This window comes from Euleptes europaea, chromosome 7 (assembly GCF_029931775.1).
Source record: "Euleptes europaea isolate rEulEur1 chromosome 7, rEulEur1.hap1, whole genome shotgun sequence".
NCBI lineage: Eukaryota > Metazoa > Chordata > Lepidosauria > Squamata > Sphaerodactylidae > Euleptes > Euleptes europaea.
The window spans coordinates 35,101,447-35,117,361 of record NC_079318.1 but is presented as its reverse complement, the minus strand read 5'-3'; the positions used below and the strand labels follow the sequence as shown (position 1 = coordinate 35,117,361).

The 15,915-nt window shown below is 42.5% G+C and overlaps 1 protein-coding gene across 4 annotated transcripts in view; it reads right to left on the bottom strand.

Annotated features, from left to right (window-relative positions):
* Positions 1–15,915, bottom strand: part of LTBP1 (latent transforming growth factor beta binding protein 1) — a 260,003-nt gene that overhangs the window by 75,702 nt on the left and 168,386 nt on the right. For all 4 annotated transcript variants that reach the window (XM_056852318.1, XM_056852320.1, XM_056852321.1 and 1 more), the window contains 3 exons: positions 11,063–11,188; positions 8,102–8,227; positions 5,121–5,243 (listed from right to left, as the gene is read on the bottom strand). In XM_056852318.1, coding sequence (XP_056708296.1) covers positions 5,121–5,243; positions 8,102–8,227; positions 11,063–11,188 — 375 coding nt within the window. The remainder of the gene's footprint in view (positions 1–5,120; positions 5,244–8,101; positions 8,228–11,062; positions 11,189–15,915) is intronic.

Sequence of the window (15,915 nt, the reverse complement as noted above, 5' to 3'; positions counted from 1 at the left end):
CCCCTAAAACCTACCGCCGGTGGAGAAGAGGGACCAGGCAACCCTACATATATCCCTGACCTAGATAGCCCATGCTAGCCTCATCTCATCAGAAGCTAAGCAGGGATGACCCTGGCAAGTATTTAGATGAGAAACCACCTCCAAGGAATACCAGGGTTGTGACGCAGAGGCAGGCAATGGCAAACCACCTTTGAACGTCTCTTGCCTTGAAAACCTCACCAGGGGTCGCCGTAAGTCAGATATGACTTGATGGCAAATAAATAAATAAATCACAAAAAACTAAGATTTTGCTTAAATTCTTTAAATTCCCAAATTTTTATCTTTATGTATCAAAATTTCATTCACATATGTGTTCTAACAGTAAAGGGCCATGTAATACAAGCCAATATTTTCATGCAGTTACCGCAGCATCAGTAAACAGAGTTGGGTCCTCCCAGTCCATTCTGCGGATACCAAGGTGATTATCCCATGCAAGAAATTTTTTGCAGGTATCTTTTCCACCAGAAGAGGCAGCTGTTATGTATTAATGGAAAAGACTGATAGGATCCAACCAATCTTTTAAAAATACAATGTAGTGTTGCACTTCTGAAGCATAGTACTAACACAAAACTATACACCTCTCAGAATTGACCTGATAAATTATATTTCAACACTCTCTTGGTTTTCACAGTATGTCTGATAGTTAAGAGTCAGTTATAACTCAGTTATTATTATGCCTGGTTTTCACATCCACAATAGTATCAGCACTAACCTTTGAGATCTATATTTAAAGCCACTTTTAATTACAAATACCTCTCTTCCTTTTAGTCAAAGCTGGAATGCATAGATAGATATTCTGGAATACACTACTAAAAACCCAAGTCCAGTGAAAGGTATTGAACATTCACAGATACGAAAGTAACAGAACTACATTGATGTCTATAAATGAAATAACTGAATATTATTTTAATTTATGATTAAATTAATGTTGGTTTTTCCTTTCTAAATCAGGGGGGAAATCTGCCAAAACCCAATTTTACATGCTTTGTAGGTCAGACATGCTGGGACATTTTGTTTTAGAAAACTGCACATTTTTGCCAGCTATATATTCCAAACCACAAATGGATTCCATTGTAACTCCTGTTATTACATAATCATAATAAGTGAAGCGATGAACTTCACTGAGTAAAGTAACTTCACAATCCATGTTGCAACTAGACTTGTTCATGGGAGTATGCTTCATTTCTTTTGCTTTTATTATTAATTCCCAAAGGGACAGTTTCATTATCGGTTGTTTTGTATGGTTTTGTTTTGTTATTGTTTTTCATTATTGTATCATTTTTTTATAATACTATTTCATTTCCCCCCATTGGTTTCAATGAAAGATAACCACCTTCTCGAGTCTGTACCTTCACGGTTTTCCATCTTAACTGGACAAAACTCAGAGGGATTGCCGTACCCCCCTAGGACATTTACACAGCCATGTGTCAGACTGATAGAATAAATGGGTCCCCCTTTCTGAAGCAATGAAATGTGTCCATGTTTAACATTCAAGTTCAGCAGAGATTTGATAGGAAACAGTAACATAGAGTAGCTTGAGGGACTGGAACTGCACACTGCAGCCACTTATCTAGTCGGATGACACTATCAGCCCCTCGCGCTCCACTGGGGGTCGGTCGAGGAGAGCTTCCTCGGCCTCAGACCAGTCCGACGGGGAGTCTGAACTGTCCTCCACGTCGGTAGCAGCCAGCTTGCCCTCTGTTTCTGCACAGAGATTGAGTCGCTGCTGCCAGAACTCTCCTCCTCGGCCTCCACTTCTCCCCGCCTTTTATTTCCCCTGTCTCACCCCTGGCTCCACCTCCCAAGCCCATAAAGGGCCGTTGGGGTTTGCTCCACCCCTCCCTTTCCCCATCCGTTAAGGCTGCGGGCCACGCCCTTGTCCCACCCGCGCTCTCCCGCTGATCAGCTGTGTGGCGCGGGGGCCCTCAGCAGAGGCGCCACCCCGGCCTGGAGCTGCTGCCCCAGTGGAGTGGGGCCTCCTGGCCTCGCCCCCTTCCCAGCCAGCCGTCCTTGGCCGGTGCCGTGCCGCCCCGTGTCCTGGGCGGGGACGACCTCCCCGGCCCTGGGCGGCTTTCGGCGGCCTCGCCCCTCCCGGGGTGCCGGACCTCCATGTCTCCGCCGGGTTTCTCGGGGAGCGTCCCTCTTCTTGAGGTGTCCGTGCCTGAGGGGTTGGGGGGCGTGACTCGCCTCCCGGATCGCTGGCGTCCCTCCCCCGTCGGCTCTGTGCCTCGCCGCCGTGTCCTGTCCCCTCGTGGGTCTGCTGCCAGGTAGGTGGGGCCGTCAGGGGGCGGCCGCTGACCCAGGACATCTAGAAAAACAGTAGCTTGAGCTTGCAGGGAAGACTTCCAGTGCCAGGTAGACTGCTACTACTGTTGGCTGCTGCTGCTTTTTCAAAATCATCCCTTCCTCTCCCAAATGTGTTCCTATTATGCTGCACATTCTTCACACCACAGCAAGAAGATCCCCTGCCAGTCGTGATGTGCTGTGTTTGGGCACAGATGTCAGGTAAAAGTAAAGGTAAAGGTCCCCTGTGCAAGCACCCGGTCATTCCTGACCCATGGGGTGACGTCACATCCTGACATTTACTAGGCAGACTTTTGTTTACGGGGTGGTTTGCCAGTGCCTTCCCCAGTCGTCTTCCCTTTACCCCCAGCAAGCTGGGTACTCATTTTACCGATCTCAGAAGGATGGAAGGCTGAGTCAACCTTGAACTGGCTACCTGAAACCAACTTCCATCGGGATCGAACTCAGGTTGTGAGCAGAGCTTGGACTGCAGTACTGCAGCTTACCACTCTGCGCCATGGGGCTCCCTAGATGTCAGGTAAGATACTGTAATTTGTGTATGAAACGTATGTTGTTTTATTACTGGACAGTGTGTGATTAATTTTATTTATTTATTTTAAGCACTGCGCTTGGGTTACACTTGGGACACCCAGACACACAACACTGACTGAGTTACAGAAGACAGGCAAATCCCAAATTAACTGTAATTCCCCAAAAAACAGCAGCTTCAGTTGGGGGGGGGCACTTAAAAATCAAAAGGGTTTGGTAGTATGAGGACACACTGAGGCAACACGCAATCACGGCAAGCTACACACGGAAACACTTAATAAAGAACTAATAAAGCAAATGCAACTGGTAAAAAAAGGCAAAGGTAGTCCCCTGTGCAATCACGGACGTTAAAATCCCTTAAGACCAGCAACCCCACCAAAGGTGTGCTGTGTCAGCAAGCCCCACAGCTGGGGAAAATGCCTGACAGGTTGCAGCAGGGCCTGGCCTTGGCAGATTCTACTCAGGAGTCACCCAGCTTGAAGGAGCCTAGTCAGCTCTCAGCAGCACTGGCCTTCTTAGAGCAGGTTGGGCGGGGCAGTCAGCTATTTAAAGAAATCCAGGGGGAAGGGCCAGTGAGCGCACCGCTCCAAGGCAAATATCCATTGGCCCAGGGGCATGTCACTCCCCAGGGCTAGCCTGGGGAGGGAGGATTGTCTGAGCCCAGGGTTGGCCCTCCCACGGGGAAGCATTTAAAGGGCATGCCCAAAAACAGCCAGGAGGGGAGAGCTAGACCCATTCTAAGGCAGCTGAGAAAAGGTAAATGGCAGAGCAGAGAAACTGGGCGAAGAGGAACCCCCTTCTCTTGCTCTATTCTGAGGCTCTATCCTGGGGTATTTGCCCAACTAAAAGCAACCCTGGAGTTGGTGCGCAAGGCAGATGGCAGCAGAATCTGACACAGAGGCTGTCTTCCCACTTTTCCTAAGGAAAACATCTTTGTATGCCCTAATTAGGAAAACACTGCAGAGACAGTCAGAAACGGAGTATGCAAACAAAAGCTCCTGAACAAAATAAAAGAAAATCATGAGTTTCTTTTGTTATAGGCTGTTTAGATGGGGAATTAGTTTTGTTTTCACAATAATTACTATAATTATGAAACACCTTATTTTTGTAATTATCGTAATTAAGAACAAAAGAAGTCTAGTTGCAGCTATATTTTAATCATATTGGGTGGTATCCTACGTTAGTCTACAGGTTTTATTTTCGTACGCTGGATTGGTTTTATTTTATGTGTTATGATCTATTTATTAAAACATTTTTACGCCGCCTTTCCTCCTGGTTCAAAGTGGTTTACAATAACGGTCAGAAAGATTTCCAGTTAAAACCAGAATAAAATAACAAACCCCAAATCTCTCCCTCCCCCCACTTAAAAGATGCCTGTCATTCAACCCCTTCTCTCAAGCCCTGGCAAACAAGCAAGTCTTACAGCACCCTCTGAAGATCTCCAAGGAGGCGCCCCCCCTCACCTCTTCAGGGAGCCCACTCCACAGAGCAGGAGACATGATGGAAAAGGCCCAGGCTCTGGTTGATGACAGACGGGCCACTCTAACTGGTGAGATAGCCAACAAATGACTGACTGAATACCATAGTTGGTGCACAGGGACATATGGAAGGAGCACATCCTTCATAAATATGGGTTCCAAGTCGTGAAGGGCTTTAAAAGTCATAACCAGCACCCTGAATGGAACTTGGAAACAGACTGGCCGCCGGATGTGAGGGCGATCTGGCTGTGACATCTGTCACCCCATTGATCACCAGGGTTGATTTGGCTGAACCGGCTGGCTAGGCGGGTGTCCCCTCACTCACCGCTCCATGTACGCCCCTCCCGAAGCTGCGAGCTCGGTGGAAGAGGACTCGCAGCCAACGTAGCTGTTTCAAAATGGGCAACATATGTTCCTGGTGCTTAGCCCATGACAACAGTCGGGATGCCATATTCTGGACCAGCTGTAGTTTCCAGGTTGTCTTCAAGGGCAGTCCCACATAGAGCACATTGCAGTAATCCAACCATGAAGTTACAGAAACATGGATCAGCTTTACCAGTTTGGCTAAGTATAGGTAATGAGAGAGATGCAGCTGACGGAAGGCCCTCCTGGCCACCACAAAGAGTGCAGCAAACAAATGTTGACAATTAACATATAAGGTTGATGTCTATGACAATTTCTTTTGACGGCTTTTTTGGAGAGAATTTCCAATAATAAGGGCTATGAGAATGAATGTTTCCGCATTCTTGTTATGTCAGAGAGAGAACCTACCTTCACACTGTCCTCTCCTGACCATTCGGAATCCGCTTTCACAATATTCACATCTATAGGAACCAATGGTATTTACACAAAGGCCTTCCCCACAGGTATGTGGTCTGGCACATTCATCAACATCTAGGACATGAGAAACATAAAAACTTAAAAGCAGAAAATATGGGAGTTGCCCATATTTTGAAAACAAACTATTTACTGAACACTAGGTTTCAACCAGCTACATTCAATGGAATACTTCAGATGTTAGAGCAGACCTTACACAAACAGTGCAATATATAAGGTGGGTTTTCATCAATATTGGCAATTACATTATCTACAAGGTCCATTTTGCTGCTTCTGTCAATGCAGAAGATGCCATGGGTTTCCTGCCTCATTGGCATTTCTGGTCATCTGCTTTCAATTTATGGCCCCCATGAAGCAGGAGAGTCATTTTGGCAAATTAACTGATGAAGACACAGTGTAAAATTGAAGAAAAACAGTTCTGGAAACCTTAAAATGCTAGCCCTGGATATTCCTGACTATTTCTGGAATTTTTGTGGACCCATTTACTGGTATCCCTATTTTTTAAAAATACCATTTGGACACCTGAATATATCCAAAAATACCAATAAAGTACTTTTCCAATATATATATTTGTACCGGAAATATCCAAACGCCCATCCTACTGACAACACTGATGACCTGCATCCTACCATTTCACTCAGTGAATTTGAAACCCTCCTCCAGCCTCTGGTGGAAGAATCACAAGTTATAAGAAGATGCTTCAGGCTGGAGGAAGGCTATTACCTTGTATATTAGTCATGGGGCTAGATTTTAAAAAAATCTTTCATGAATGGAAAAGGATTCTGCTTTTACAATGAGGAGATTTTCACCAGCTCCCCCTTCCTGCTTTAGGCTCCCACATCATATCCCTATAATTTCCCCAAGGTCCTTCAGAATTCCAGGCAGTATAAAAGGCTGCAGCAGGAAAAAGGAGGTGGGAAAGATCCATTCCACAAGCTCCACTGTGCTTGTGCTCCTTTGAATTTAACCCACACTGGCTTGGTCTGCATGTGTATGGGTGATATCTTTGGTGGTACTCTTAAGCAACATAATAAATAATACGGACATAAATATTTAGCTCATTAAAAAAGCCACTCTTGCGATTGAAGGCAATGATTAAAAAAAATCAAAATCAAGAGTCTGTTCCTAGCACGTCACCATATTATATTTATTCTGGATTTCATGCCCATGACAAGCATTCATGTTTTAGAAGAGTTATTTATACTACTCAGTGCTTTCCTATTGAACTCCTAGTGTTATTTTTGGCAAAACCCATTAAAAGGCGATCAACCCTCCAAAACTACTCTAAGCAAAGAGTAAATTTATCTGTGATGGCAGGTTGCCAAGACGTGAGACGCACGGGTGCTTGTAAAGTTCCTCTGTGAATCTCCTCCTACCCCAACCTGGACACTACATTTCTGACTAGCAGCCATAAGCTGCTGTCGGTTTAATTTCTTGAGGAAAATTAGAGAAAAGTTCTTCATGAAAATGTATCTCCAGTGATAGTTCAGACAAATCATGAGGAGAATGCTCTGAAAGTAAAAAATGGCTTTATGATCAACATTTGGTAGTCCCTTGGCCAAAGTGGCTTGATGATCCCCCCTCCCCCACCACCCTTAAAAAAACCAGTTAATGGGGTGTGTGGAAAGGAAAGGTTTGAAGCACTGTGGAAAGGTACACAGGAGAAAAGTTAGAAGCTCTGCCCCCTCAAAAAAGGTCAGAGCTCTCACGCATCCTGTTTTCTCCACTGAGGCAAGATGAGAAGTGAAAAAGGTCTCCCCACCACATACCAGTGCCCTGGAAATTAGGGCCAATTCATGATACAATGGCCATTTATGCATGGGAGGTTTTGCCTTGGATTTGCCACCCTCTAGATGCACATTTTCCCCATCCGAATTCTCAAAACTCAAAAATTAGCCCCATGCAGAGTTTTGAGCATTCAGATGGGAAAATGTGCATCTAGAGAGCAGCAAATTCAAGGCAAAACCTCCCATTGCATAAGTGGCCAAGGTCTTGGAGGCCACCACAAGGACTCTGGATCATTAAGGACAGGTTGTCCTTAATGTCAATCACGTATGATATCACAACTGTTCCTATACCCTTTTTCCCTATTCTTTTTGTATAATCAAAAACTAATAAAATATTTTTTTTTAAAAGGACTCTGGATCATATGTGCACTGGGACTTCTGTGTTTCCCAGGCTTGTGTGGCCACGATTTGGATCAGGGCTGCAGTGTGTGGTTGGAAAGGGCTTCGGCCTTCCCCTGTGCTGTCTTCCCAACCTGAAATAGTCCTGGGAACTGCTGTTTGCTCCCCTGGGGAATCTGTATGTAATGATGGCTACACAAATTTTCCAATGGAGCAGATGGCTCCACTGGAAAATTTGTGTAGCCATCATTACATACAATGGAGCAGATGGCTCCATTAGCTCTGAGGAATGGCTCTGAGGAAATTTCAGGTTGGGAAAATGGCATATGCTGAAACCCCTTCTCCATGTGCACCATGGTACAATCTGAATTAGGCCCATGCATGCCTAGGAAGTACAGATCTCCCAGCTCATGTGTGATCCAAAGTCTTTGTGGCAGACATGAGAACACTGTACTGTTTTAACTGATCCTTAGTTCACCCTGCCTCCAGACCCAACTGAGAGGAGCTAACCTCACTCTCAGGTGCCCTTATCCTGAAAAGGAGGGGGAGAGGGAAACATTAACCTATTGTATCATCTCAATTTAACATCATAAATGCATTTGTCCAAATAAATAATTTGAAAGAGATGGTTTTTTTAAAATACCTCCACTAACTATATAACTATTTGAGCATTTAGCACCTGATAACAATGATTATACAAGTCAACAGAAGTAGTTTTCAATTATATCAATTGATTTCAGCTCAGGATCTTAACTAGCTAGAGTTAATTTTATCAAACATAGTAGTTACCAATACAGTCGGTTCCTTGTTCATTGGCCATGAACCCTGCCTGGCAAATGCAGAGGAAGCTTCCTTCTGTATTTTCACAGCGCCCAAGGGAACAAAGATGGGGAGTCTGAATACATTCGTCAATATCTGTTTAAGACATAAAAATGTATGGACACTGAAAAATCTATCACAGTCATTACTTCTTTCCACTCAGTGTATACAAGTCACAAAAAGACAAAACTGTTAGCACAAAATTTTCTCTCAGAAATCAACACGAATGCGGTACAAATTTTTGACTCGACAAGCATACTAATTGGCTTAAGTATGTGGATATTACTAGGAGAAGAAACTAACAAAATGCATGTTCCTTCAGAGGGGACCTGGACACTTACACATAAGTGAATTGAGTATTATATTTTGTCAGATTTTGGAAACTTCTAGAAACAAGGGTTAGTAAAAGAAACTTCTTATCTCCCTATTTATTATTATTATTTACCAAATTTATATGATGCCTTTCTGCCCTCATAAACACCACCAAAGCGGCTAACAAATTAAAAAATAATAAAATCGTATTTTGAAACATTTAACCCCACCATCATTAAAATAATTAAAAGCAGAGCTAAAATACATGCTAAGTCATAAAGACAACAATTAAAAGATTGGGCAGGAAGGAGGAATCACTGAGGGAATGCCAAAACAAACAAACAAAAGTCTTCATCCACTGGTGGAAGATGGCAACAGAAGGGGACAGTCAAATATCCCTGGGGAGAGTTCTAGTGCCATGACTGAGAAGGTCCTCTCCCAGGTTGCCATCTGCCTAATATCAGAAGGTGGGGGTACCCAAAGCAGGGCCTTCGAAGAATATTGTAGTGGTCGGGCAGGTTCATAAGGGAGAAGGCATGTATGTTGGTCCCAGGTATGTTGGTCCTAGACCATATAGGGCTTTGAACACTAGCACCTTGAATTGTCCTTGGAAGCAAATAGGGAGCTAGTGGAGTTAGGCCAAGACTGGAGTGATACAGTCCCTACCACCCACTCCAGTTAACATCCTGGCTACAGCATTCTGTACCAATTGAAGTTTTTGAACACTTTTCAATGGCAGCCCCATGTACAGTTCATTGCAGTAATCTTATCAAGAGGCACAGCTGCTATAATAAAAATTTACACAGTGCTAACTAGGACTCCAACACAGTGGGCCAAGATAATGGATTGTGTTAACAAACAGAGAAAGACATCACTGGGAGCACTCTAGTACATCCCAACTGCCAAGGATTATCTTAAATTTCATGTTCAAGCATTCCATTTGCAAGCATACATATGGGAGAACATAAATTCAACAAGGAAATACATAAAAGAATCGTAAGGCTATCAAGATTCAGGCATGTCTAAGCAGAGTAAGATAACAGCCATTTTTCTACATCCATCAGGAAAAGCCGCATAAGGAATAGAGTTGCATGAATCCTGGCAAGACAGAGATTCTCTGAGTTACTAGAAAAGCAAACTGGGAATTGAAATCTCTCCTGCCTTGGATGGGATTATACTCCCATTGAAAAGCCATTTTGTAGTTTAGGAGTCCTACCTGATAGAACAGTTACCTTAGAAAAACAGGTGGCTGTGGTGGCTGAGAATGCTTTTGCTTTGACAGGTGCACCCACAGTGCCCATTCCTGGCTCAGTCTGATCCAGCCACAGTGATCCATGCCTTAGTTATGTCTAGACTGGATTATTGCAATGCACTCCACTTGGGACTACCTTTGAAGAGTATGTAGAAGCTGCAACTAATGCAGAAAGCTGTGGCTAGACTGCTAGTTGGGGCCAGCTACCAGGGAGCATATGACCCTAATACTACAGCAATTACACTGGCTACCGATCCAGAAAGGTTTTCATTTTGCCCTACATGGCTTGGGACCAGGGTATCTGAAGAACCATTTTCTCCCATATGTTTCCGTCTGGGAATTAAGATTGCAGGGAGAGGCCCTACTCACTGCCCCGCCAATCAAAAAAGCTCAGCTGGTGGGCATATGAGAGAGGCTCTTTTTTGTAGCTGCCCATGATTATGGAACAACCTCCCCTAAGGAGGTGCGCCCGGCCCCTCACAGGAGGCAACTGAAGGCAGTTTTATTTAGGACTGAATTTGATTTGTTTAGTTTGTATTTATTGGTAGTCCTGTTTTAAAATTGAGATCTTTTATATATTTTTATAACTGTTTTATTCATACTGTTTTATTGTGTTTTTATAGTCATTTTAATTTATATTGTAAACTTCCTTGAATTCCTCAAAAGGCAGCTAACAAATGCTTTAAATAAAAATAAAATAATAAATGAATGCAGAGGCAAGACAGAATAATGGCATTATCATATTACAGCTGATCACTGGGTGATCCTATGGGACTGAGAAACAAATAAGAAAGCTCTGATGCTCCCATATTCACCCATTCTTCAATTCCCACTTCCTCAAATCCAACAAATAAATGGTGTTAATCTTGAGAATCCCTAAATAATCCAGATATTTGGGTCAGGACCAAATAAACTTTGTGAGTGAGCATACTGGACTTCCATACAGGGGAGGGCTTCCCATTTCATCTTCAGCTGCTTCCCCATATCTCACCAGTGGGTGTATAATCCTTCAGCATCATCAGCCCTTTTGAGGGAGAGATAAGCCATAATAGGAAAGTGGCCAGAAAATTCCTGATACATGTTCCATATGCACCAATTGTTCTGCATCTCCTGCCCCTCCCCACACACAATGATATATTCTCCTAACTATGTACATGGTATCATAGTTTTTTCAGAGAAAGAGAGTGAGCAAGATTACTGAGAAGCAGCGATTCTTGAACCAAGAAGAAAAGCAGGATATAAATGTTTCAGTAAATAAATAAACTGTAGTCTCCACCTACAAATAAAAAATTGCACTTCTTTAAATGCTTCATATTGTGATAGCTTTAGCAACTGAGGGTGGGGTGGAGAAGGGGAAGTTCTCATACCAGAACATTTTGTTTGTTGATCATTAAGTCTGTAACCCTCATAGCAGAAGCAGGTATATCCAACAGGCAAGTTAACACAATGTCCTGATCCACAGATATCAGGGTTCACGGTGCACTCGTTGATTTCTAAAGAAAAAGAAAAACAAACCTACAGCAAACTATTTAAAATCTCACAGAAACCCAATGATTATCACCAGTTTGAAAAGGAAAAGTGAAATCCTTGGAATCCTTTGTGATTCAAATCAGTGATCCTACAGTTGTTGCTAAAGATATCAGAGCAGCATTCCTGCAATAGGCAATGTATAATAAAACATTCAGAAAAACTATACTATATTTCCATGCACACCAAATGTGCACAAATCGGGATCCCTGAGGAGAAGGAATTTCAGCCTCAGTCCCCATGCCATTTTCTAACCTGGAATGGTCTCTATTTGTGCCACTGAGGTCTTCACGGACACTGATTGGGGGAGGGGCTGTGGCTCAGTGGTAGAGCATCTGCTTGGCATGCAGAAGGTCCCAGGTTCAATCCCCGGCATCTTCAGTTAAAGGGACCAGGCAAGAAGGTGATGTGAAAGACTTCTGTCTGAGACCCTGAAGAGCCACTGCTGGTCTGAGTAGACAGTACTAATTTTGATGGACCAAGGGTCTGATTCAGTATAAGGCAGCTTCATGTGTTCATGTGATGGTATATACCTAGGTGTCAGCCATCAGTCCCCAACCATGTGAAGTCAGGCAAATGGCATAAGGGGAAAGCTGAAGACACTTCTCCTCTGCAGAACAAACAGAACACTAGCCTCCCAAACTTTATCTTGCTTTAGGACTGTTAAATACTCCTGGATATATATAAACCCTGAAGCAAATGGAACAAGTTTAGACAGATCTTGGGATACGTAGTTATCTTCCCACCTCAGAATCTGGACAGGAATGAAGCAGCCCTAGTAAACTAGTTTCTGGAAGCTTGAGGGATCATATCCTGGATGTTCACACCTGTTAAGCAGCCCCAAATGCTGCCACAGTTAAATCACCTTGAGCCTTCTTACTGAAGAATGCCCCTAGTCACTAGGTCACTGTCAAGGATCAACTGATCCACCGTCTACTCTATGTTTTTGGCTATGCTATTCCTTCACCACAAGCCACTGCTGCTGAGACAGACCCAATGTAACAGGGATCGGTCCAAACCTGGCTGAGCCTGCCCAAAGAGAACCAGTGATGGCAGCAGAGGCTTTGTCTCAACTGTGGGGCATTTTGTCAGTGCTTTCCTGAACAAATGACCAACAACTCCGATGTTGGGAAACCAGACATCCCTGATGTAATGGTGTCTGCAGTTAAAGGGAAGAATGCTAAAGATCTCTGTTGAATAACATCATGGCTGTTTTTCACAGAACCTGCCATTCTTTTTCATCTTGCATCAGACAGATGGCCAGATCAAGAAATTTTATCAACATCACCATTATGATTCAACTATCGGTCTATACTGATATCAAACCAGTCCCCATAATAGTGGAGATCATTGATGATCAACCATGAAATCAGTCATGGTAGACTCTAAGCTGTCCCACTCCATGCTTGAGAAAATCTCAGGTTATTCTGAAAAACTTCAGGTTAGAAAGCTCCTCTCAGATGAAATTCCCTTACAAATTAGAGAGGTCGCCAAATTCTGAACAGCAATCTACAAACTTCATCAAAGTTTAATAAAATAAAAGTCAAAGAAATAACAAAGTTAAAAATCTTCTTTTGAATTTGTGTCAAAATGTTTATTTCCTATCCAAATTGTGAAACATTTTAATTTATATATATTCTTTTAAATTAACGTGACACAACTTTTAAACAGTATCAATGTATCTGCTGTAATATTGCTATTATGTTCTTAATTTTTATTGGCACAATGCCCCAATAAATGTTTCTGATTTCTGATTTCAGTCATGGAAGATGGTGATTTAGGATCACTTAATATTTTCTCTCACCCTGGGAATTTGTTGGGTAGCAGTGGATGATCTTAAATCTCCCATCTCCTGGGAGGCCCACAATTTGTTTTTTGAGTTAAAACACTGCCACTAGCATGGGCTGCAGAAAAAAACTTCATTCTGATTCCTATGTCTCCTACTATGTCTTCTCCTCAGCCACTATAGCCTATGCTCACTGGGAAATACCATGACCACCAGGCTGTACTGAAATACAGAGGAGGATTCCAAATCCATGCATCACTAACTTTGTTCTTGGGCCATTAAAGCCCGTGTTGTGTTTAGTTCAGTTCATTCAAGGAAAATGTCCAAAAAGCCCATTGGCTATTGGACTCTCAACATACACCCATTAAGTCTCGATTACAAAAGGAAACTATTAAAAAGTGTTAACAAAAAACATATTAGTATAAAAAGTTGACTCACAGAACAAAGTATAATGTTTAAAACATTTGTATTTTAAAAACTGAGATTAAAATTAAAATCTATCCTAAAGATGACAATATTTTGGCACAAATGCTCAAAGCTGCTGAAATGTATTCAGCAACAGTTTCTGTAACCTTTCTTTCATTACCTGAAAGAATATTTAAAAGATGGTAATCTGCAGAATGGTGAAGATAAATTGCCAGAACAGGAACTAGCAGGGAAGCTCTGAGTTTAACACACAACTTGCAAGAAAAAAAGAAGTGAGATTGGATCCAATGTCTGGGCTCCATATTTGCATGGTCTTAGCACCCAGAGAATCCCTGCAAATCTAGTATGAAACGCCGCCAAAGAGAGCACATTGAAATGTGCCAATGAAAAAAAAACCTTCGATAGATGGGAACCATAGATAGAATAAATAATTACTAGGGGTAAATGCAGATGAAGCCAGGAAGCCCAAAATCATAGGAGAACGTTTAGCATCAAACTAAAAGATGGTGTTGATCAAGCTTCCCAATCACAGTAATACAAGCTTTATGTACACCTAGCATTAATAATTAGTCAGAGCGAGAAGCCCGTAGCAGTGTTTTTCTTTCTTTCTAAAACCTGCGACCAAGCACTAGTAAAAGTCTGAAGCCATAGCAGCAATGCTATCTGGAAACCACCATGACTACCAGGCGGTACTGAAGTTCAGAGGAGGCAGATTCCAGATCCATGCATCAACTTTGTTCTAGGCTTGTATACCAGTGGTGTATTCTTCATCTGATCCAAAAATTGCTCCCTATGAGAGTGCATAGAGAAAATCGTCTACTAAGTCTTCATCCATATTCCAACTCTACTGCTTACTGGGATCTGAATGTTGCCATGAAAAAGATTCACTGCCTGTTTCAATGACTCCCTGAACTTGAAGTGTAATAGAATGGTGAATATCTAAACCAAATTAAACCTGCATGGGACAGGTTTCTCTAAGTATATTAATAACATGTTTGACCATTCAATGCACTGCAATTTACAGGAATAATACAATCAGCTCTTCAGAGTACGCCTCATGCAGAATATTTCCATGTACTCTAATTGCCAGTTGACCACCACTCATATGCAAAATTAGAGAACTGAGCCATTGATCTAACCACCATGCCACAGAACAGTACAAACTGGTTGGGATAGCAGAACACCCTCCCCCATACACATATAAAGGAATAATTTGTTTTCTATGGCCATCCTTGTGATCATTAACAACCATCCCTTCTTACTCCTACTGATCTTTAGAAATTACTGAGGCACAAAATATAACAGGTGGCTAAGGGAAAACAACCCGAAGCTGAATCCAGATAAGCCAGAAGCCCCATTCACATGTTACAATGAACACATGTACAACCTGATGTTAAGTGCATTCACCTGTTTGTAAGGAAGAGCCAATGTGCATTTGTTTTACAAATAAAACCACGGACCAGAACCTGGAGCAATGCTGGATTTAAATTACATGTTCAGCTGTACATGCGTTGAATGTAACATGAGACTTACTCAAGACATATATAAAGAAAAATCAAATGTGCCCCGTGCAGGGACTGTATGTGCATTCACTATAACTTGTTAACATTTGGTCTACCATCTCTCTCCTTTCTTAGACCTAACAGATCTGATCTTGCTGATCTGTGCTTTTGCAACCTTGTAGTTGGTTTACTGTAATGTGCTCTTAAGTAGGGCTGTCTTTGAAGACAACCTGAAAACTGCACATGATCCAGAATGCAGTAGACGGATTACTGCCAATGGGAACATATGCTGCCCATTTCAAACAGCTACATTGGCTACCAGTTTATTTCTGAATTCAATTAAAGGTGCTGATTATTACCTTTAAAGCCCTTTATGGCCCAGGCCCACATATCTGATGGACCATCTCCTGTCATATGTTCCTGTGCACCAATTACATTCTTCAGGCTGCCACCAGAGCCCAGGCTTTTTCCATATGGCTTCCACATTGTGGAATGGGCTCTCTGAAAAGGTGTGGGAAGCCCCACTGTTGGAGAGCTTTAGGAGGTACTGCAAGACTTGCTTGTTGGCAGGGCTTTTAATAGGGTATGAACAGCAGGCATCTTTGGGGGGGGGGCAGAAGGGAGGTATTTATGGTTTTTATTTTGTTTGAATCTCTAATGCTTTAATTGTTATGTGTATTCTGCCTTGAGCCAAGAGGAAAGATGGGGTATAAATATTTCAATTAACAAATAAACTTTGCTCAGCTGAGTGGTAGATATCAGATAGAATCCACACCAGTAATTCTTGTGTGCTGAATGATTTCCGTGCATGTTATAGCTAGTTAATTAATATCACAAAACTTAATATCCAACATTTGAGTAGTGTAGCATCTTACTGGTTTCTCCTTCAGAGCATCTCTGAAGACAATCCAGATTGACCTTTATAACAGATCAAAGAACTGCAGCACTGGTGATGATATTTCTGTATTCTCCAGGCTCT